The sequence below is a fragment of the Esox lucius genome, chromosome 15 (assembly GCF_011004845.1).
Source record: "Esox lucius isolate fEsoLuc1 chromosome 15, fEsoLuc1.pri, whole genome shotgun sequence".
Classification (NCBI taxonomy): domain Eukaryota; kingdom Metazoa; phylum Chordata; class Actinopteri; order Esociformes; family Esocidae; genus Esox; species Esox lucius.
Window position 1 is genome coordinate 32,776,907 of NC_047583.1, and position 23,072 is coordinate 32,799,978.

The 23,072-nt window shown below is 40.0% G+C and overlaps 1 protein-coding gene across 1 annotated transcript; it reads left to right on the forward strand.

Moving 5' to 3' along the window:
• The first annotated feature begins 7,697 nt into the window (after positions 1-7,697).
• LOC114840949 lies at positions 7,698-8,731 on the forward strand. The gene is made up of 4 exons (XM_029125540.2): positions 7,698-7,920; positions 8,021-8,303; positions 8,434-8,521; positions 8,631-8,731. Exons 1-4 carry the CDS (start codon positions 7,739-7,741, stop codon positions 8,729-8,731), a joined length of 654 nt encoding a protein of 217 aa, XP_028981373.1. The 5' UTR covers positions 7,698-7,738.
• The last annotated feature ends 14,341 nt before the right edge of the window (positions 8,732-23,072 follow it).

The window sequence follows — 23,072 nt, forward strand, 5'->3', positions numbered from 1 at the left end:
TTTTGTAGCATAAGACAGCATACACAGAATAATTACATTGGTCTTCGGTTACCCCTGTTTGTTTTTATTTCAAATCAAGTAACCATCAGCGGTGTTGAACAGATAAGTCTAATTATTTACAGAAATGTTTAATGTTGTACTAATGTATTAACATTACGACATTGTGGGGGGAGGGGTCCCAGGGACGATGGAGACAACATCAGAATAATGGCTTCATTTATGGACCCCCCACCTTGTGGCTGCACAGTGTAAGAGTTTTTTTTTAACACAGTGATCCCATTACACAATGCTTGAAAGCTGAAGGTAATACATACATACAGTCAACTCATCAAAACTGTGATGTACAGTGGGCAGTACAAGTATTTGATACACTGCCGATTTTTCAGGTTTTCCCACTTACAAAGCATGTAGAAGTCTGTATATTAATCATATGTACTCTTCAACTGTGAGTGACGTAATCAAAAAAAAAATCCAGAAAATCACATTTCATGATTTTTAAGTAATTAATTTGCATTTTATTGCATGACATAAGTATTTGATACATCAGAAAAGCAGAACTTAATGTTTGGTACAGAAACCTTTGTTTGCAATTACAGAGATTATACGTTTCCTGTAGTTCTTGACCAGGTTTGCACACACTGCAGCAGGGATTTTTGCCCACTCCTCCAGATCCTTCAGGTTTCGGGCTGTCGCTTGGCAATATGGACTTTCAGCTCCCTCCAAATATTTTCTATTGAGTTCAGGTCTGGAGACTGGCTAGGCCACTCCAGGACCTTGAGATGCTTCTTATGGAGCCACTCCTTAGTTGCCCTGGCTGTGTGTTTCGGGTCATTGTCATGCTGGAAGACCCAGCCACGACCCATCTTCAGTGCTCAAGATCTCGCAATACATGGCCCCATTCATCCTCCCCTCAATACGGTGCAGTCGTCCTGTCCCCTTTGCGGAAAAGCATCTCCAAAGAATGATGTTTCCACCTCCATGCGTCATGGTTGGGATGGTGTTCTTGGGGTTGTACTCATCCTTCTTCTTCCTCCAAACACAGCGATTGGAGTTTAGACCAAAAAGCTCTATTTTTATCTCATCAGACCACACAACCTTCTCCCATTCCTCCTCTGGATCATCCAGATGGTCATTGGCAAACTTCAGACGGGCCTGGACATGCGCTGGCTTGAGCAGGGGGACCTTGCGTGCTCTGCAGGATTTTAATTCATGATGGCTTAGTGTGTTATTAATGGTTTTCTTTGAGACTGTGGTCCCAGCTCCCTTCATGTCATTGACCAGGTCCTGCCATGTAGTTCTGGGCTGATCCCTCATAATCATTGATGGCCCACGAGGTGAGATCTTGCATGGAGCCCCAGACCGAGGGAGATTGACCGTCATCTTGAACTTCTTCTGTTTTCTAATAATTGCGCCAATAGCCTTTTCACCAAGCTGCTTGCCTATTGTCCTGTAGCCTGTCCCAGCCTTGTGCAGGTCTACAATTTTATCCCTGATGTCCTTACACAGCTCACTGGTCTTGGAGAGGTTGGAGTCTGTTTGATTGAGTGTGTGGACAGGTGTCTTTTATACAGGTAATGAGTTCAAACATGTGCAGTTACAGTATTTCTGAATTGCTAGAACACTAAAATCCATTTGCAAAACCAAAGTTGCAAGAGTACAAACCACTTTATTGATTGAATCACACTTTGCAGAACTTTAAACACTTCTTATGTGGTTAGACACAACTAGCAAATCGGAATCACTCTTTGTGCAAAACTGTAAACACATTGTCATTCACAAAGCACATGTAGCATTGTGGTGCACTTCCAAAATGGCACAACACAGCCCCCAAAAGTGAAACACAAGCAACACACAGTTGTCATCAGTAACACACAAGCACTCAAAATTGAACACACCTGTTTCAAATAAGTAATGTGTTGCACCTAATCAGTAATCCGGATATAAAGCCATGTCAAATCCAAATGGCATGTGTGATTTTCACAATGGAGGGCAGGAGAGAAGGAGGAGGAGGAAGTGGAAGTGGAAGTGGAAGTGGAAGTGGAAGTGGACGAGGACGAGGACAAGGACGAAGACGAGGAGGAGACAGAGAAGGAAGAGACAGAGGAGAAGGAAGAGATTAACAAGAGGTTTTATTTGCTAGAATTTAAAGACAGCCACATGCCGGTGGAAGGAGAGGTATGTTCTCATAACAGCACGAGACCATTATTGCCAATATGGTCCTTTAAAATAATCTCATTCATCTGTGTGAAATACAACAGCGAGTTGAGGAAGACAATGTGAATTTTGAAGGAATCAACAGTGTGAGTCTCAAACAAGCCTGTAGAGTACCATTTGATTAATTCTGAAAGGGTAAAAGAGCTACAATATCAATATGTACAAGTAAGTAATCATATCCAGAGATTATACAGCACAATTGAGTTACTGTACATCTTTACTGTGTTGAATGTAATGCAGCACATGTATACAGAGGCATGAAGCCTGGAATGCTGTGTCATTTACGTTACTTCATTTCTATAGAGAATGTTTCAACTGGATTCAATGGAGAGGCCTCATGAGTGCATCTTCTTGGATGAAGCTGGCTTCAATCTCACCAAAAGGAGAAGGAGAGGCCGCAACAATATTGGTCAACGTGCCATTGTAGAGTTGCCAGGGCAGCGTGGTGGCAACGTGACCATATGTGCTGCCATCAGCAGCTACGGGGTTATTTACCACCATGTGACTGTAGGGCCTTACAACACTGCCCATCTTATGACGTTTCTGTATGCCCTACAGGAAGCACTACTGAGACTTGAACAGAGAGGTGATGAGCAGGCAGAGCATCCCATGTATGTGGTAATCTGGGACAATGTGAACTTTCACCGTGGTCCTAGCATTCGTGAGTGGTTTGAAAATAACCCACGTTTTATAAATGTGTGCCTCCCACCATACTTGCCCTTCCTTAATCCCATTGAAGAATTTTTTTCTGCATGGAGGTGGAAGGTCTATTACAGAAATCCTTATGCACAAGAAAATCTCATTCAGTCAATGGATGCAGCATGTGACAGCATTGGAGTGAAAGCAATTCAAGGTTGGATTTGGCATGCTAAAGGATTTTTTCCCCGTTGTTTAGCAAGGGACAGGATTGCCTGTGATGTTGATGAGGTCCTGTGGCCTGACCATGCCCAGAGTCATGATGCTGAGGCAGAATGATTCCAAGACATTGCTTGCTATCGATCTGCTGCATATTTTGTTTGTGACTACATTTATGTGTGCAGGATTGTGCAAGTACTTCATAATAAATATAATTTTCCCCCTGCTCTTCCCTGAGTGCAGTATTTTGTATTTATCTCTGTAGTGTGTAATGACTGCTGTGTAGTGTTAATGCATTAGCTGGATGTGTGTGTTAACTGAAAACAGTGTTTGGTTTTGGGTAAAGATAACAGTTCTGAAGCAATTGTTTGATATAGCAAGACAAGTCAAAGGTTTTAAAAGTGTAGCTTAAGTTTGGTGATTTGTGCTTAAGGTTTTGAGAAAGCGAGAGAAACATTCAAAAACTGTGTTTTAGCAATTCAGAAATACTGTTATACAGGTAAATTAGTGGAGAACAGGAGGGCTTCTTAAAGAAAAACTAACAGGTCTGTGAGAGACAGGAATTCTTACTGGTTGGTAGGTGATCAAATACTTATGTCATGCAATAAAATGCAAATTAATTATAAAAAAATCATACAGTGTGATTTTTCTGGATTTTCTCACAATTGAAGTGTACCTATGATAAAAATTACAGACCTCTACATGCTTTGTAAGTAGGAAAACCTTCAAAACCGGCAGTGTATCAAAACCTTGGTCTCTCCACTGTATGTAAATGTATGTTTAAGTTATAATAATATATTAACCTGTAAGTGGATCATTATTTATACGTTAAGCTAGAAAAATGGCTAAAGATAGTGCTAACAACAGACCACATACAGAACAATCATCAACATCTACACATCAAAAGACCACACCTCAACATACAATTGAACCGGCCAATACTTTGTTACATAGCCATACAGACAATAATCCACAGATGCAAGATTTGTTAACTAAGATTAGTAGCCCCCATTTTTCACATAATCTAGTTGAGTCTCCTCTGAGCTCTCTGATGCAAACTCATTGCAACGATAGTGATGTTTTTCTGCTGATAAGAAAATCTGGAAATATTTTAGAAATACAATCTACACTCACCTAAAGGATTATTAGGAACACCTGTTCAATTTCTCATTGATGCAATTATCTAATCAACCAATCACATGGCAGTTGCTTCAATGCATTTAGGGGTGTGGTCCTGTTCAAGACAATCTCCTGAACTCCAAACTGAATGTCAGAATGGGAAAGAAAGGTGATCTAAGCAATTTTGAGCGTGGCATGGTTGTTGGTGCCAGACGGGCCGGTCTGAGTATTTCACAATATGCTCAGTTACTGGGATTTTCACGCACAACCATTTCTAGGGTTTACAAAGAATGGTGTGAAAAGGGAAAAACATCCAGTATGCGGCCGTCCTGTGGGCGAAAATGCCTTGTTGATGCTAGAGGTCAGAGGAGAATGGGCCGACTGATTCAAGCTGATAGAAGAGCAACTTTGAAATAACCACTCATTACAACCGAGGTATGCAGCAAAGCATTCGTGAAGCCACAACACGCACAACCTTGAAGCGGATGGGCTACAACAGCAGAAGACCCCACCGGGTACCACTCATCTCCACTACAAATAGGAAAAAGAGGCTACAATTAGTACGAGCTCACCAAAATTGGACAGTTGAAGACTGGAAGAATGTTGCCTGGTCTGATGAGTCTCGATTTCTGTTGAGACATTCAGATGGTAGAGTCAGAATTTGGCATAAACAGAATGAGAACGTGGATCCATCATGCCTTGTTACCACTGTGCAGGCTGGTGGTGGTGGTGTAATGGTGTGGGGGATGTTTTCTTGGCACACTTTAGGCCCCTTAGTGCCAAATGGGCATCGTTTAAATGCCACGGCCTACCTGAGCATTGTTTCTGACCATGTCCATCCCTTTATGACCACCATGTACCCATCCTCTGATGGCTACTTCCAGCAGGATAATGCAACATGTCACAAAGCTCGAATCATTTCAAATTGGTTTCTTGAACATGACAATGAGTTCACTGTACTGAAATGGCCCCCACAGTCTTCAGATCTCAACCCAATAGAGCATCTTTGGGATGTGGTGGAATGGGAGCTTCGTGCCCTGGATGTGCATCCCACAAATCTCCATCAACTGCAAGATGCTATCCTATCAATATGGGCCAACATTTCTAAAGAATGCTTTCAGCACCTTGTTGAATCAATGCCACGTAGAATTAAGGCAGTTCTGAAGGCGAAAGGGGGTCAAACACAGTATTAGTATGGTGTTCCTAATAATCCTTTAGGTGAGTGTAAATTCTCAGGGTAAATAGTTCCAATTTTGAATTTATAACCACAAGGGTGCACTGAAACTCGTTCATGTGCTACATGATTGACAGCCTCATCTAATGGTTGCTTCTCAAGTGTCCAATCACAGTGTTCCAAGCATATAAAACACAGTCCAATGTGGACAGCTCTATCAATTGGGTGAGGTCCCGCCCCATTGCATTTGGATAACGCACAAATTCACACCACGAAGCATAAGTATACACAATGCAAATGTAATGTGTGTATTTATTTATTTATATATATATATATATATATATATATATTTATTTCATATTATGGCACATTTAGTCCTCCATAGTCCCAGGGTACATCTCAGCGAACGGTGTGCAAATCCTTTCAGCGGTTTCTGAGCAGATGTCGTGAATGAGGTTTTCACAAAAGTTAGACACCAAGACAAACGTTAGACACCCTAGACACCAAGACTTTTTTGGTCAACATGAGAACATGCTGAAATAACGTGGACAACAGAACATTTATTAACGGAACTAAAAAGTAGTCTTGAACAAAGACTGTAAAGATAATAGCTATACAGCCTACTTTACTCCAATCACTCCATGGCTGATTCGTCTCTTTGGAAAACAATAACAGTATATACGGGTCATGGTATTATATTGTTGTGTGAAGGCTGAAAAGTACAGAGTGGATATACATTTCTGAAATACAAAATTTGGAACATCTCAGAGGGGAATCGAACCATGATCAGAATATTGAAGAACAGGGATAGCCCCACCACACCACAGGGGTACTGGTTGTCCCTACAGCTCTCAATCCTCTCCAAATGTAAATTTTACCCTAGCCATTACAATTTTGCTGAGATAATGCAGGCAACAAAACTTTGGTTAACGGAACTAAAGTGTACTGTTATACAAAGATGACTGTAGATGGCTAGCTAATAGCTATACAGCCTACTTATAATGAAAACAATGACTCCAATCACTCCATGGCTGGTTCATTTCGCGGGCTCAGAGGAGATGTCGTTAATGTGTTTTTTACCAAATTCTAAACGAAGGAAAATCCAAGGGGCAAATTTGAAAGACCCTAGATACTTTTTTGGTCAGCATGAGAAGGGGTATATCTGGAACTCGGTTGCATGTCCCTACGACATTCAGGTCATGAGATTTGAGCTTCACTTTTTCCATTTTCGACAGAGTGCTACAACGCCACCATGAGGAGTATGGGTACCATGATGGCCAAGGTCCTTCGGACCAACTCCCACTTCGTTGCTTGGCCCCCTAATTATGTCAGTTTCCATCAGTTAGGATGTCTAGTGCATGGGTGCGGAAGAGCATTTCATAGCTTTGCAGGGGCAGATCATTTACTGAAACGTATTTGCTTCTTAGTTTCAGTATGTTGAAACCTAGTTTTGAACCAGAGGGGACCGAGTTATGGACCTCTGAAAATGGCCCTGGAGATTAATACAGTTTTTTTCAGTCGCTAACAAGCGTTTGTCCAAACAGTAGTCACATTTTCAAAACTCTAAACACAATTAGCACAGCATCGGTCTTTTGTGGCCATACCATTCACACATTTAATGTCGTTTTCACACAATATGCAGTCAGTGAACACATTTCCACAATGCTTACATTTTCTTAACAGACAAGCTATACCTCCCAACAAAATTATGGATTGTTTTTGTAGTATTTACAAATGTTAACACACAACATCCCACAATAGCAAAAACAATATTCCAAACCTTAAATACAGTATAAAAACCTCTGCTTCTGAAATGATATCAGTTCAAAAACAAAATATATCAAAAATATATCTCAGCTGATAATAAACAAACAATTGAATAATTGACACAGCTGATTTATGTTTGGTGAATTGGGCCAACCACAGCTGATTCCAGTCTGGCTTAGACTCAGTGGCAGGGGCTTATTTTTTCTATTACTATAAAATGAGGACTTTAAGGAGTGATGTTTTTGGAAACAGTAACAGAAAAAGACAAACATTGTAATGTCTGGACGAGGAAGAGCAAGGGGCCCAGGAAGAAGACCAGGTCCAGTGAGAGATGCAGAAGGAGGTGCAGTGAGAGGTGGAGGTGCAGTAAGAGGTGCAGTGAGAGGAGCAGTAAGAGGTGCAGTGAGAGGAGCAGTAAGAGGTGCAGTGAGAGGAGCAGTAAGAGGTGCAGTGAGAGGTGGAGGTGCAGTGAGAGGAGCAGTAAGAGGTGCAGTGAGAGGTGGAGGTGCAGTGAGAGGAGCAGTAAGAGGTGCAGTGAGAGGAGCAGTGAGAGGAGCAGTGAGAGGTGCAGGTGCAGGCCCAAGGTGAGGGCAAGGTAGAGGTGTAAGAATGCGTGGTGGTGGCATTCCAAGGGCTGCAAGAACAGTAGTCAGTGATGAAATTCGTGCCACTATCATTGACCATGTAATCAACCACGGTCTCTCACTAAGAGAGGCTGGTGAAAGAGTCCAACCCAATTTGAGTCGGTCAACGGTTGCCTCCATTATTCGCATCTTTCAACAAACCAACAGGTAAGTATTGCATTTTACATGGTTTGTTTCTATTCTCATTTGACATGTCAATAAGGTCATACAGTAATGCATATGTTGATATTTTTATTTTTCTCTACAGAATGCAACGTCTTCCACCCTCTGGGGGAAGAGGAAAGCTCCTCAATAATGATCAAGAGCTTGCCATTGTAGAAATGGTTGTTGCAAATAATGCAATTAAACTGCATGAAATCAAAACTAGAATTGTGGAGGACCATGAGATATTTGCCAATATAGAAAGCATCAGCCTCACAACCATTACGCGGACATTGTCCAAACACCGAGTGCGGATGAAGCAGCTCTACACTGTTCCCTTTGAAAGGAACAGTGAGAGAGTCAAGGAGCTACGACGACAATATGTCCAGGTATAGTGTATATTCAATTCAATGTCCAGTTATATAACCTTTGCACTTTGCAAGTAGGTTACCTACACAGTAATAGGTTACAGTACAGTATGGTAGACACAGTAATGACATGACTTAAACTTTGTTTCAGAGAGTTATGGAATTGGAAGCCAACCAGGCCCCTCATGAATTCATTTACATCGATGAGGCAGGATTCAATCTGTCCAAAAGACGTCGACGTGGACGAAATATAAATGGAAAAAGGGCCACAGTTGATGTGCCAGGACAGAGAGGGGCAAACATTACTATGTGTGCAGCAATGGCAAATACAGGATTACTCCTTCACAGATGCCAGGTTGGACCTTATTATACTGAGCGCCTCCTTGCGTTTCTTAATGATCTCCACCAGCGCCTGGTACCAGAGCAGGGTCAGGAGGGTGAAAACATGAGGACCTTTGTAATTACCTGGGAAAATGTTGCTTTCCATCATTCACAAGCAATAACAGCATGGTTTGAAGTCCACCCAGTACTGGTGAGTCTCTTCCTTCCACCCTATTCACCTTTCCTCAACCCCATAGAGGAGTTCTTTTCTGCATGGAGGTGGAAGGTTTATGACCATCCGCCACATGACCAGATGTCCCTACTTGAAGCCATGGATGCTGGATGCAGGGATATCACAGTTCAAGATTGCCAAGGGTGGATCCGACATACCAAGCGGTTTTATCCCAGGTGCATCGCCTTAGATGATATCAGATGTGATGTTGAAGAAAACATGTGGCCTAACCCTGAAGATCGCAGGGATTAGATACATAAATTTTGTGCCATTTTTAGTTCCCCCCCTTTTTATTTGGGCTTTTTGCAGTTTTTTTTTGGTCAGAATGCTCTTGTGTTTCATGGATATTTTGTAAATAAACCTTGAAAATAAAATAAACCTTGTCTGTTCTACTGTACCTTCTTTGGTAAACAGTTACTGTAAGAAATAACTGATTTGCTTTTTACTGGAATGCGTTTGAATGTGAACATTACTGTACATGTGCACATACAGTTCCAAACCAATACATTTAGTGTAAACGGTGGATTGCATGTTACCTGAAACATAAAAATCTATGCAGTTTTTATAATTTTAACAATAGCCAGAATTTTGAAACCTGGTGTACTTCGTTTGACTGCATGTACCTTGTGAAGTGAAAACAAATGTTACTCTTTGACAGAATTATTTCATTTTGAGTCAGATTTCCAGTGTTTTGGTAAAGTTAGTGTGTGTAGAGAAAAACATGTTCTGTTTTGAAATTAAGAGTTAGTATATATTTAACAAAATGTGTTTTTGAGAAGAAAATAAACAATTTGGCCAATTGTGTTTTGTAGGTGTGAGTCTGTGTTAAGAGTTTAGAAAAATTATCTAAAGTATGGGCAAGCGCTTGTTAGCGATTGAAAAAAACTGTAATAATAATAAAATGTACAAACAACTTTGTTGCTTGGCCCCCTAATAATAATAAATATATATTGTTGTGTGAAGGCTGAAAACTACTGAGTGGATATACATTTCTGAAATACAAGATTTGGAACACCTCAGAGGGGAATCAAACCAGGGTCAGACTATTTAAGGACAGGGATGTTCCCTCTAATCCACCGGCAGTTCCTGCAGCTCTCTAAACTCTCCAAATGTAAATTTTAGCCCAGCCATTAAAATGTTGCTGAGATAAAGTGGCCGACAAAATGTTTATTAATGGTACTAAAGTGTACTGTTATACAAAGATGACTGTAGATGGCTAGCTAATAGCTAAACAGCCTACTTATAACGAAAACAACGACTCCAATCACTCCATGGCTGGTTCATTTTTTTTGAAAACAGTAACAGTATAAAAGGGTCACGTAATACAATTATTCTCTCTTATATATGAAAATCATGGTATTACAGATATGAATTGTTGTGTGAAGGCTGAAAAGCACCTAGTGGATGAACATTTTTGAGATACAGAATTTGGAAGACTGAGAAGAGAATTTAAGTGGGGTCACACTATTGAAGAACCAGGATATTCCCACTACACCACAGGGCCTGCTGGCAGACCCTATAGTCTCAAGGGGTTGTGATCTATAATACCGCAAATAGCATACACAGGTGCATACTTTGAAAATCCCCCAGAAACATTCACAATATAACCGTAAACCATTTTGTTTTAGGCATACTATAACATAGCTACTGAAGGTTGCATCCAGCAAAGTTGTTGTCTATTCTGAACAAATCTTAATATATAATTTGTTTTGTCAGCAGCGAGGCTGAAACAGCGGTCAGCTGCATGGCAGTCTGCATCTCTAACCACTATGCTATTTAACAAGGGATAGCCTATCACTCCCTCACTTACTCAGTAAGAGACATTTGCTCTTCTTGGCCGGCTTCCCTTACGCGGTCTGGCAAAAACCATGTGTGTATAGAGTGGAGAATGTGTGTATGTGTAGAGATATGGGACATAGTGTTTGTGGGGGAGGAGTCGGGTTTCTTGGGTGAAAATAGGAATGTCTTTATGCTGAGTGATAGGAGAATGTGTGTGTGATTTTATGTGGATTTTTATATAAGAGAGTGTGTAAAGTGAGATGAGAGAAAGTGTATTTGGAGGGAGGGGGTAGCTGTTAGGGTAGAAATATGTGTGTGGAGCAAAGAGTGTGTCTTGTTGAGGAGTGGGAGGAGGAGAGTGTGTATTGTGTGTGAAGAGAGAATATAATGTGTGTGATAGTGTGGAGGGAGTACTGCGTATATTAGCCAATTTGTGTTAGCCACCTAGCGTTACCCACCTTGCTTTAGCCACCTAGTGTTAGTCACCTAGTGTTTGCCTCCCTGCGTTAGCCACCCTGCGTTAGCCACATCGCGTTAGCCACCTAGACTTAGTCACCCTGCATTAGCCACCTTGCCTTTTGCTTGCTAGCCACTTGAGTGACAGCTAAAATCCTCTTCCTCTACCGTCACATGCACACGCAGTGGCCAAAATGATATGGTTGAATTCCTAATACCATTGACTTTGAATGGGAAAAGGTTTGATCTTGCTAAGCTGAAGAATGTTTGGCTTAGTTACCTCATTTAGTGATTAACATTTCCATAAAGTTATATGTCTCTGACATATTTGGCAGATTTTTGGTAGCTGTCGGATATTCCCATGTGGATTTATGGCCTTATATAGTCATAGACGCGCCCACATAAATTTCAGTCGTTGAATTCAGCCATATTGTTTGAGATATCAACTTTCCTTATATACGTTTTAAAGATAATGGTTCAAAGGTCCTTCACACCAAACGGCATGCAACTCCATTCAGCGGTCTCGGAGGAGATGTTGTTAACGTGTTTTTCACAGAGGTCAAAATGGAGGCCATATTGTTTGAGATATCAACTTTTCTTATATAACTATTAATGACAATGGACTAGTGGTCCTTCACACCAATTGTCATCCAAATCCATTCTGTGATTTCGGAGAAGATGTCGTTTAAGTGTGTTTGTAATCATCTGTGCTGTTTATAGCACCCACAAGCGGTATTTCTGTATATGACTTTTCCTGTCCATTCCTAGCAGACACATTTACGAGTATATTTAGGTTCATAGCGGTTTGATGTTCCATTTGGGAAAACGATTACGTGAAGGAATATGTTCCAGCATGTCCGTCATCACATCATCATCTTCTATAACATGGCCTTGTAAGCTTGGAGAAAGGGGCACTGAATCAACAGCCTTTGTATCCTCTGGCCTATTATTTTCTGTCAGGGAGAGTGTCAAATGTACTGTGTCATTTTCATCTTATTTCAGCACAGACAAGTACCTTTGTAAGAGTTGTGTGTATATCTTTGCCTTGTCATAAGGGTTAATTCCTTTCATGTTCAATGCATCCTTCATACTTGAGTCCAGGTCCCTTTCGGCCTTTTGTCTAATGTTTTCTGGGCCTTGTTGTTTAAGTTTATCCAACTGATGTTGAGGCACTACGTACATTGTATTAGACATCATCAAATCAGACCCCACTCCTGGATGAGATTAGACTAGTTATGATTGGGATTGCCCCACTTAGTAGGGGTAATAAAAATCCACCCGTTTGCTGTATGGATAGCCTTTTCTTTTTAATACTGATTTTTTTGTCTGCAAATAGCTTGATCAGAAGAACAGGGTCCCAAAACTGACTTTCATTCTTTAGGTTTGGCTATATGACTAGGGCTCTCAAGAAGGGAAAATGTTTTTTTAAATGCGCAGGCATGCTATTTCTTTGGGATGTAAACTGTTGGCCACTCCCACAGAAACATGCCAGCTCTGAGTCTTATAATAAATACGAATATGGTTTTTTAGTTGAATCGTTGTAACTTTACAGGAAATACGATCTCCTTCTGGGACACATTTGCTGGGCCAAAGTGTTAATCTGTAATTTATCTCTTGGGTTTTTGAACAAAACCATGTAATTGGAGTTCAAGCTAATAGTACGGCTATTTTTACCATTTCTTACCAGATAAAAAACAGATACATTCCTATGATGAATATAATGAGTAAAAGCTCTAGCAATTTTTTTATTTTCACCACTTGCAAACAGCATATCATCCAAAACTAGGAGGTTATTTCTGTTAGGAGGAAATAGTTGATCATCATTCAATGATTTAGGTATTCCTTCAACAAAATGTAGGTATTCCTTCAACATTGCATCATACATTGGTTGACAGCAGGAATATCACCATAAAATATTATCATATTTTTGAGTTAATACATGTTCAGAATATTTTAACCAAACAAGTCTTTCCACTGCCAGACGGGCCGGCTATTAAAGCAGAAGAAGGACATTGCAAACGTGTGTCGAAACCTACATGATTCATCTTGTCGGTAACCTTTCAAATTACTGTTACTTACAGGGTAGGTCCCACGTAACTACGTAGTAACAAGAATGTAAGTATGTGGTAAGAATGAATAGTTATGTAGGATTGGACAATGTTGGTGTTACGTGTACTTATGAACGAAGAAATATATTGCTCCAAAACTACTTAGTAAACAGACAGGTGATAAAAGTGACATTTTTGTATATTTTTTTAAATTATTTAAATGATTTAATTATTTTATTGCAAGTTCACACACAGAATTAAGGATTTAGGAGAAAAGAAAGATGATGCGCATTTCTCACTTTGCGCAACACACGCTTTGGGCAATCGGTTCTTGCCAAACCAAAACCCATGTTGACATCAATCACAAATATATGAATAGATTATAGATGCGTGTTACGAACCAAGCCACAGAAAACACTTATATGTTGGGTGTCCTACTGCCCCCAATGCTTCTCCTCATAATAGGTGGCCACATGAAAGTTTTTCTCCAATATGCCAGATCAAAAGCTCTCCAATATACCTCATCGCGTTGAAAGCGTTGAAAACTATGAAAATCTCCTAAATGTTAGTTGTTTTCAAATGATTGTGGTGGAAATACACCACAACCATAATACCACCAGGAAAATTATAATTAGTTTTCAGTGAATACTTTATAACATACTTTCACGCCATCATCCTGTTGTAGCTCTTATTCTTTTGTATGTTCCTTGTGAACCTCAGTGTTACTTACCATGTAAGTTCCTAGTGAGTACATCATCTTTAACTAGTTCTTATACGGTATTAACAACACTTACAGTGTAAGTACTAGGATAGAGGGCTGTAATTTGAGGCAGTGTCTGTTTCCACGTAGTTACAGTGTAGTAACAAGGAAAGAGGGCTGCAATTTGAAGCAGTGTCTGTTCAAGTATGTTTTGATGTAGTCAAATGAAACAGAGTCTGATTCACAACAGTTAAAACATGTAACACCCAAAACTATTTAATGACAATTCAAAATGAAAGGGTAATAAAATAAACCTAAGAGGGAAATTGATCAGAATCTGCACTATTTGGACTGAGATAATTGCATTTAAAAAACATCTGTCAATTTTTAAAATTGTATTAAAACAAATAAAAAATGAAAAATAAAATACTATTACAAACAACTACTGTACCACCACTGCTATCTGAGCCTTCTGTTTTTAAATATATATATATATATATATATATATATATATATATATATATATATATATATATATATATATATATATATTTAATATAATAAGCAATTCGGAGTTCATCTGTATATCCAAAAGGTTGCTTTGCTGGTCCGGTGTGCTGTCCATGTATGCCATTTAAAATAACCACACAGTCTCTGTCCAGCTTGGTATAGAGGGGGAGTCCAAAAGTCTTCCCTCTTAGAAGAGATAGAGACTTTCAGTAAAAAATAAAAATGTTGTATACAATTACTGGACTAGTCACTGACAATAACAAAAACAACTGTCTGCTTTACCATTGTCTGCTCAAATTTTACTGAAATCTTATTTTACACATCCCACTGTGATGACACCAGTGTGTAAAAATGCTTTAAAGAAAACTTTTTACATCTTGTTGAATACAAAACATAAAGATCTGTAATTTTCTCATGTTGTGCTGGTCTTACAGAGGGCTCACGTCAATCTCACGTCAAAAATGAAAGAAAACATTTAAAATCACAGGCTGTTCCAATTTGCATAAATCTTATCACAGCAACTCATAATGTGACTCAACCGTGTGTATGGCTCCCAGGTGCCTGTATGCACTCCTGACAATGTCTGGGCATGCTCCTGATGAGACAGCAGAAGGTGTCCTGAAGGATCTCTTCCCAGACCTGAATCAGGGCATCAGTGAGCTTCTGGACAGTCTGTGGCGCTACTTGGTGGTATCGGATACATAATGTCCCAGACGTTCACAATTGGATTCTGGTCTGGGGCACGTGAACGCCAGTCAATGCAATCAATGCCTTTTGTCACGGACCTGCCAATTCTGGTGTTCTCTGACGAACGCCAATCGAGCTACACAGTGCTGGGCTATGTGCACAGTTCCCACTAGAGGATACCACCCTCATGGAGTTTGTTTCTGACAGTTTGGTCAGAAACATGCACACCATCAGCCTGCTGTAGGTCAATTTCAAGCAGTAATCAGTCTGTTCGAATTTTATTCCTGTCTGTTCTTTTTCAGACTAGATTGTTAACTATATTGCTATATACATTTCAATGATGGCTTTTATTGTGATAAAGAAAATCTGAGTGCTGCCAGCATAATATCCTGCTGCTAAAATGAAGCTAATGAAGCCTTGAATGGCTATCACTAGTTAGGAGTAGGGCAATGCCAGCGGTCTGTCAAATCAAAGAAACAATACCTCTCTAGCCCTGCCTACCACAAACTACCCTAACACAAATTACCTCACTGCTACATAAAACACTGGGCAACAGCCGCTGGCCTTGTAACCTAGTGTATATAACAGTGGGTTACTGTGACGGTAATTTTATCGATCATAACTCTTTTAGAAGGAAGTACAGAGACGAAATCCTCTGGGCACAATTAACAGTCTTTATTAATATTATTTGCAAATAAGAGAGACGCGTCAACCGCTTACCAACATAATCGTCTGAGGAGTCTCTAACTCCATACATGTCCTTCAACAATATATAAGGGAGTAAAAGGGGTGTGGTAAGATGCTGCCATCTGTCCTGTCAATAAAACACATTCCCTTTGTTCTATCACACAAGTCAAATGCTGTCCTCCCCCACCTTATCCTTCCTGCCATAATGTTTACCGTTGTGTTTACCTAAAGATCCCCCCAAGGACCACATTCCTGAGGATCAAAAGACTGATACCTTTCTCTGTCTAGGCAGGAGGACATGGCCCAAATACCTAATAATCCTCTGATATTATACAGACATCACAATCTCACAATCAAAGTAAAGATTTACATATCAGCCAATGGAAAGACAGACATTTCTCAAATGTACCTTAGTCAAAAAGTTCCATAACAGTTACCTACGGGTATATGTAAACTCCAGGGTGTCTTCCTAGCCCTACTCCACAGAGATCTATGATGAGGTTTACACATAACTGGAGATTGCTGGAGATATGCATGAGTCTTAAGTGAAAGGACAGCTTAAGACTCTTAAGCCTGTGGTCTGAAAAACCAAATCCTGAAAGAATAGCTCTATGAAGAATGGTTTTATTTATGTATCATTTAATAAGAACATCAGGACATTTTACAACTAGATTAGTATTTAGGAAGTTTGACATCATGAAAGCTAGCATGATTTGCTTCATTACAGGCCTGCAAAGCAACCAGGTATATATCTATTTCATATAAAACTGAAGGGACTGTGGTAAACAGTGCAGCAAATTCAAAGTTAAATATTTTGTAACACTTCCTGTTAGGTTGACACTTAAGATATCAACAATCTTTATACCAATTGTTGAGATACTTGTCCCAAGATGCTATTTACTGAATGGTGTGAAGATCGGCTCAGCACTCTAGTTGAAGATAACCTTTCAGTGTTTTACATAAAATTAAAATAGTCAGAAAAACCAAGATGGCAGACTTCATATGTGCTTGAGGCACATTTGTTCCTTAGGTGAAATGGGAATTTTAGACCACTGGGTCATATGGGGTGGAAATGCAAGAACTTTTCGAAAGATTTAGACCTACATTTTCCCCCAGTGACCTTCATTAATTCCCTAATGACTTCTATGTGTTATCCATTAACTCCCATTGAATCACCATTGACTCCCATTCATTCCCCATTGACTTCAATTCAATTCTTATGGAGCCTCATGCATTTGTTGATTATAGCACTACCATCAGGCTGATCAGCTTGAAACTTTTTAGAGACCTTCCTGCCTGAACCAATATACTAAATTTGGTTGCATTACGCTTCACCATCTTCAATTAATGAGCATTTGAACTGAGACCACCCCCACAGGAATTTTAATTGGCCCCTATCAGCCATTCTGTTTAAGATATCAACAATAGTTATATCAAAACTTTAGATACAGTGTGAAGATACAGTGCAGCAATCTAGTTAATGATAACTTTTTAGTGTTTTAGATAAATATCAAAATGGCATAAAAACCAGGATGGGAGACTTTATAGGTTCTTGAAGCAAATGTGTTCCTTAGTTGAAGAGGGACCTGTGGATATAGTTTCCTCTAGAAAATGCCAGTGGAGCTTCATGAAGATACTTAGATTGCTTATTATAAAGCCACCTAGGGTTCAATTGGACCCATAGTCTAATAGATGAATTTGCCATGTCTAGCGCAAGCCATCTGAAATAAAGGAATAATAATAATAATAAATATAGTTGCAAGCAACAATGGGACGGGGTCCTCCTATATGTCAAGGATAGTGAAATAGGTCACAAGATTTAAGCTGGAAAGGTCCGAAATTGTCAGACACTTTGACTTTAAGTATATGGATTGTTTGTACCCTATTGAGTAATTCTCAAAAGCCATGTTCCACCTGACAACGTCTTGTTTATCTCGTTTTTGATTATTTGTTGGTCATTAAACCAACTATAGAAAAGAGTGAATTTGTTATTTTTCTACACTGGCAGAAGAGAAGCACCAGAAATGTTAGTGTTTTAACTATTCTGTTACCTTTTACAACTGTTCGAATCTATTTAGGCAAAGGAATCAGAAAGACATTGGATATTCAGGCATACAAGTTTGTGTTCTTATGCATTAACAAGAAGCAACAAACTAAGGTAATGGACATATTTCTGATTGTGTACTGTGCAGTTGTAACTAATCTTCTCAAGGAGAATTCAGTGACAGGTACAGGAGACTTGAAAGCGATTCAGCGATTAGACTGGTTGCCCAGGTAGCTGAGAGTGGAACCTGGATCCACGCCAGGAGGGCTTCACTGTTTAAAGAAATGGCGGGGTAAATTTAACTTACCTTAGGGCAGAGTGATTTTTGGTGCTAGTAACCATCACCTACAACCCAGGCTGCCGCAATAGAACCCTTGGACAAAACTGGTCATCTTGGCATTCACAAAGGAGAGCACACAGATTCCCCTGACCTGGCTGATAAAGCAGCTAGAATGGTGGTAACTAGAGCTGTGACATCGTAACTTGCATTTTAACTATGAAGGACACCACCTTGGAATATACATCTGACTTTTATGGTCTGTTACACCGGTCTGCCAAGAAATGGTTCACAACTGACTATCTGATGTTTGGAGGAGCAGAACTTTTGGAAATACATCTTATTGGAACCATAAGAGGATTTTTCAATGAATCAATCAATTGGAATATATGTACCATTAACAATTTGAAGGATGTATTCAGTGATGGGTGTTTACACAACCATGTATCAATGCAACTTATCCCTCACTATCAGTATATATAAGTCAACTGAAATGACCTACTTTGACTATTGTTTTTACTATAAAACATTTGCTGTACTATGTTATAGTCCTGTGTAATGAAAACGTGCAGTCTTAAAGATACAACGCAGGTAATGGTCCAGAAGCATGTAAATGAGGATCCAGACATTTTCAGATTGTTCCGTTCTGTAATGATTAGGGTGATATAATAAAAGGTAATGTTGTTAAAAAGTACTGTTTTGTTGCAATCTAAATCCTAATGAGTAGATTGTTTAAAGATTGAAATTGAGGGTTGCTTTGGAATCAAGAGGATGGATTGTTATGGAATTTCTTGAACTACTGTACATTTTAGAAATTTCTGCTTTTCTATGACCTAGTATGTAACTCTGGTCTTTGTGACATGTCTGAATTATATCAGTAGGTCCTCTGACCATCTGTTAATCTCCCTAAACCAATAAGGATATCTGTCCTTTGTTCTTCAGGAATATGGCTAGCTGTCTGAGAGTGACATTTATGATGTTCCCCTACCCCCTTGAGAGTAAACACCCAGAGGAGACACAAGTGGGGGCAGGAAAGATAAGGAACAAAGGTTGTCTTTAGAGAATGAATGAGCGGTCTTGCCACACCCATTTTTACTGTAATAAATACTTACTGTTCTATGTTTTCCACAGAGATTCCTCACAGGTTTATTTTGTACGTTTTTGACGCATCTCTGTATTTGCAAATAAACTGCTAATAATGCGAAGAGATGTTTGTCTCTGTACATACTTCCACTAAGAGATCTAATCGGTATAAATACCATAACATAGGACACTGCAGCGGTATGTTTTTCTTCACTAACAGGGTTCCCACTTTAAGTGAATTGTCAAATTCCCTGACTTTTCCCTGACTTTTCACAGACTAAAAAGCTGAATTTCCATGACCTATAATGAACGGAAAACCAAGCCAGCTTTGTGCAGAGCACTGAGCAGCCAAAAAACAGTCCACAGTATTTTAAACCCATCAATTTGCAAGCTTTATTTTCTTGTTTACAGATGTTTTCAGTACAAAACTAAGTTTATACTGCTTAAAGATACACCGATCTGCCATAACATTATGACCACTGACAGGTGACGTGAATAACACTGATAATCTGGTTATCACGACACCTGTCAGTGGGTGGGATATATTAGGCAGCCAGGGATATTAGGCAGGGTGATGGGTGGCCAAGGCTCATTGATACACGTGGAGTGCGAAGGTTGGCCCATGTGGTCCGATCCAACTACTATAGCTAAAATTGATTAAGTTAATGCTGGTACTGACAGAAAGGTGTCAGAACACACAGTGCATGGCAGTTTGTTGCGTATGTGCCTACAATGGAAAAAAACTGGACCACGGAACAACAGAAGGTGATCTGGTCTGATGATACACATTTTCTTTTACATCACGTGGATGGCCGTGTGCATGTGCGTCGCTTACCTGGAGAGCACATGGCACCAGGATGCACTATGGGAAGAAGGCAAGCCGGTGGAGGGAGTGTGATGCTCTGGGCAATGTTCTGCTGGGATACCCTGGGTCCGGGCATTCATGTGGATATCAATTTGACACGTGCCACTGACCTAAACATCATAGCAGACCAGGTACACCCCTTCATGGCAATAGTATTCCCTGATGGCAGCAGCCTCTTTAGGCAGGATAATGTGCTCTGCCACACTGCACACATTGTTCAGGAATGGTTTGAGGAACATGATAAAGAGTTTAAGGTGCTGCCCTGGCCTCCAAATTCCCCAGATCTTAATCCAATTGAGCATCTGTGGGATGGGCTGAACCAACAATTCTGATCCACGGCGAATCCACCTCGCAACTTACAGGACTTGAAGGATCTGCTAATGTTTTGGTGCCAGATACCACAGGTAACCGTCAGGGGACTTTTTGAGTCGATGCCTTGGCGGGTCAGTACTGTTTTGGCGGCAAGCGGAGGACCAACAGCATATTAGGCCAGTGGTCATAATGTTTTGGCTCATCAGTGTATATTAAACATTTATCAACACTAAATTCATTTTTAAATATAATTTGGTCTTCCATGTTCTATCGAAAGAGTTATGATATTAACAAAATACAGTGGGAAGAACAAGTATTTGATACACTGCTGATTTTGCAGGTTTTCCCATTTACAAAGCATGTAGAAGTCTGTAATCTAAAACAAAAATCCAGTAAATCACATTGTATGATTTTTAAGTAATTAATTTGCATTTTATTGCTTATTACATAAGTATACTTATTACATAAGTATTTGATACATCAGAAAAGCAGAACTTAATATTTGGTACAGAAACCTTTGTTTGCAATTACAGAGATCATATGTTTCCTGTCATTCTTGACCAGGTTTGCACACACTGCATCAAGGATTTTGACCCACACCTCCATGGGCAAAACGGACTTTCAGCTCCCTCCAAAGATTTTCTATTGGGTTCAGGTCTGGAGACTGGCTAGGCCACTCCAGGACCTTGAGATGCTTCTTACGGAGCCACTCCTTAGTTGCCCTGGCTGTATGTTTCGGGTCGTTGTCATGCTGGAAGACCCAGCCACGACCCATCTTCAATGCTCTTACTGAAGGAAGGAGATTGTTGGCCAAGATCTCACGATAAATGGCCCCATCCATCCTCCCCTCAATATGGTGCAGTCGTCCTGTCCCCTTTGGAGAAAAGCATCCCCAAAGAAGGATGTTTCCACCTCCATGCTTCACGGTTGGGATGGTGTTCTTGGGGTTGTACTCATCCTTCTTCTTCCTCCAAACAGTGGAGTTTAGACCAAAAAGCTCTATTTTTGTCTCATCAGACCACTTGACCTTTTCCCATTCCTCCTCTGGATCATCCAGATGGTCATTGGCAAACTTCAGACGGGCCTGGACATGCGCTGGCTTGAGCAGGGGGACCTTGCGTGCTCTGCAGGATTTTAATTCATAATGGCTTAGTGTGTTATTAATGGTTTTCTTTGAGACTGTGGTCCCAGCTCTCTTCAGATCATTGACCAGGTCCTGCCATGTAGTTCTAGGCTGATCCCTCACCTTCCTCATGATCATTGATGCCCCACAAGGTGAGATCTTGCATGGAGCCTCAGGCCGAGGGAAATTGACAGTCATCTTGAAATTCTTCCATCTTCTCACCAAGCTGCTTGCCTATTGTCCTGTAGCCCATCCCAGCCTTGTGCAGGTCTACAATTTTATCCCTGATGTCCTTACACAACTCTCTGGTCTTGGCCATTTTGGAGAGGTTGGAGTCTGTTTAATTGAGTGTGTGGACAGGTGTCTTTTATACAGGTAACGAGTTCAAACAGTTGTAATTAAAACAGGTCTGTGAAAGCCGGAATTCTTACTGGTTGGTAGGTGATCAAATACTTATGTCATGCAATAAAATGCTAATTAATTATTTAAAAAAAGTATACAATGCGATTTTCTGGATTTTTGTTTTAGATTCCGTCTTTCACAGTTGAAGTGATATGATAAAAATTACAAAATAGACTTCTAAGTAAGAAAACCTGCAAAATCGGCAGTGTATCAAATACTTGTTCTCCCCACTGTAAGTGTATCATACATATGTATCCTAACCTTGTTTGTTATAGTGTCCCTTCTTGAGTGCTTAGGTCCACACACATATCAGGTTGTGGGGCCCCTCCAATAATAGACAGGAACTGTTTGCTATATGTACCTCATATAGCACATAATAGCGAAGCACCATTCCTCTGTGTTGTCTTCTTTAACAAGAGTATAGGACTAACATACACTTATATCATCAGGAAAAGACATGCTTTTTCACGTACCTCATGGCCGTTTTTTAATTGCCACATACCATGGAACTAACCCACACCAGAACTTCTCCCATCTAGTGGAGCATCTGGCATCCAGTGGAACATACAGTAGCTAGGGGAGCTGATCCCATTCCTGCGGACTCAATGGTGTAAGTTATCTGTAGTAGGAAATGTTTTTATTGTGACGAAAACACAACACCCAGTCCAGCCCCGGGGCAGGTAGATATAAGCTTTATCCCTACAAGGCCAATATTTGTCTGTATAGGCGCCAGGCCCAGTGATGTTTGGGGCCAACACATTGCTATGAGCATGATGTATACAAAGTAGGAGGGGTTTAAGTGAGAGAACTGTCAATGTGATGAGGTACGGTTATCATAGGGTACCGAACGGAAGGAAGGATCCGAACTGATTCCTCACAATTGTTGTCCAGAATACATCTGGTGCATTAATCCCTGTTTATCTCCATTACAGGAGTAGTAAGCATAATCAGTACATTTGGAGAGTCCCATAAATTTGACAGAATTGAGGAACGGGGTCCTATCGCAAAATTAGAGCTTTTTTACATTTTATTAAGGTCCAGATTCAAATCTTTGTTACGGTATATAATACAATACTGTTTGATAAGGTTATGGAAAAGATTAGAAGCTTTAAGCTAGCAATCTAACATTCTAACTTGAATTTGATCATATCAGTTTTTGTTTATAAAAACAACATTTGTATTAGAAAACTAAAGTATGATTTAGGGGTTACAAAAAGTTAATTACCTTGCTTGTGAGTCATAATAAAATGGTGAATGTTCACAG

Coding starts and splice junctions, on each gene's coding strand:
- LOC114840949 (XM_029125540.2), top strand. CDS start 7,739: ATGCGTGGTGGTGGCATTCCAAGGGCTGCAAGAACAGTAGTCAGTGAT. Junction 7,921..8,020: donor ATCTTTCAACAAACCAACAG/GTAAGTATTGCA, acceptor TTTTCTCTACAG/AATGCAACGTCTTCCACCCT. Junction 8,522..8,630: donor TCTGTCCAAAAGACGTCGAC/GTGGACGAAATA, acceptor ACTCCTTCACAG/ATGCCAGGTTGGACCTTATT.